The sequence below is a fragment of the Drosophila innubila genome, assembly GCF_004354385.1.
Source record: "Drosophila innubila isolate TH190305 chromosome 2L unlocalized genomic scaffold, UK_Dinn_1.0 4_B_2L, whole genome shotgun sequence".
Taxonomy (NCBI): domain Eukaryota; kingdom Metazoa; phylum Arthropoda; class Insecta; order Diptera; family Drosophilidae; genus Drosophila; species Drosophila innubila.
The window spans coordinates 17,579,814-17,581,178 of NW_022995372.1; the positions used below are offsets into that span (position 1 = coordinate 17,579,814).

At 43.1% G+C, this 1,365-nt stretch overlaps 1 protein-coding gene across 1 annotated transcript; it reads right to left on the reverse strand.

Moving 5' to 3' along the window:
• Positions 1-350: 350 nt before the first annotated feature.
• On the reverse strand, positions 351-1,113 carry LOC117780797. The gene is made up of 2 exons (XM_034617457.1): positions 579-1,113; positions 351-516 (listed from the first exon to the last, which is right to left on the reverse strand). Exons 1-2 carry the CDS (start codon positions 1,096-1,098, stop codon positions 491-493), a joined length of 546 nt encoding a protein of 181 aa, XP_034473348.1. The 5' UTR covers positions 1,099-1,113; the 3' UTR covers positions 351-490.
• Positions 1,114-1,365: the final 252 nt, after the last annotated feature.

Genomic DNA, 1,365 nt, shown 5'->3' on the forward strand with positions numbered 1-1,365 from the left:
AAGTACAGCTCAAAATATGCAACATTTGGGCATTACATGGAAGTGTGGTGGTCTCTTCCTCATTATAAACATACCATAGTCAGGCTGCATTGCACATGCCCGATTCCAGTTGCACTTTCAGATACAGATACTTCATCTTTTGCTCGGTTGCTGTTGACATCTGTTAAATGCCGACAACGACGACGGCTTTTTATAGCAATTAAAGGCTGCAATTTGTGCAGCGGCTGCGGCGCTTGTGATTACATGAAAATACATGAAAATTAATGCTGGCGTTGATTTGTGAGACAGACCCCCATATCCATTTCCCAGCCCCGCCCACACTTTTCCCAGGCGTGCACTTGTGCTACATGTTGCATGTTGCATGCTTATCATAATTGAAAGCAGATGTTCTACTTTAATGACACTAAAATTGCAGAAATAAAACACTTTAAAGTGAAGACCATGTTCTAGCCAAAATTGCGATTGCGTTGTGGCATTGGATGCTCTTCATTCAGCGGTTGATGACCATCCAATCCCCTAGAACGAAAGATAAAGAAGTGAAATTTAGAAAGCATTCACTGGTCAAAGTCCAAACTCACATGTTAAGCATTTGTTCAATAAGATAGGCTTCTCGCAAATACAATCGCCCCTGAAAGTCATTGGCCACATCATTGCTGCCACGGCGTTTACAGTGCTCACATTTACCGGTATACGGCGGCTCGCCCGCTTGACGAAGCGCCGGCACCGGATTGGGACGATCCAAAGCTTGCGATGACGCTGCACCAGATCCTGCTGCTCCTGCTCATCCACATAGCGATCAAACTTGGGCATCTGGGCGTACTTGTCCACGCCACGTCGCAGACCTTGAGAAGAGGAGTGAAACATCTTGTTAAGCGGCACACAGGCGTCTTTCAGATTATCAGCTGCCAGCTGCTCGGCAACATTGGAGTGCTTGCGACCCCTCTTCAAGCGGGCACCCATGTCCGACATGTTGGAGATGCCCAAATGGGCGACCAGCTTATCCCCATCCTCGCCTATCTCATCCACCAGACTGGGAAAGCGATCGCGCTGGCAAGGAGCATGGAAATAGGGTCCTTTATGACCCCAAATATGATTCATTTTTCAAGAATCTTTTGTAAATTTTTTCAAATAAATATCACAATTTTTTGGATAAATTATGAGTGTAGTTCTTGAACTCTCCGATTTAATCGAATGAAAGAACATTTGGGAAATTAGCAATGTCTACGTGATGAATTCAAAGGCAATGTAATTCGGACTGAGAAAATGTTCATTAACAAAGTTTTACAAAAAAAAATCTAAAAAAAAAAACAATTTTAAAGCAATATAAAAGTTTTAAGCGATTTGAATGATCTCAGTTTTTGACAT

Excerpts from the sequence above, each read along its gene's own strand:
- LOC117780797 (XM_034617457.1), bottom strand. The coding sequence starts at position 1,098 with ATGAATCATATTTGGGGTCATAAAGGACCCTATTTCCATGCTCCTTGC. Across the intron at positions 517-578 it reads ATTGAACAAATGCTTAACAT|GGGATTGGATGGTCATCAAC; the intron begins GTGAGTTTGGAC and ends CTTTCGTTCTAG.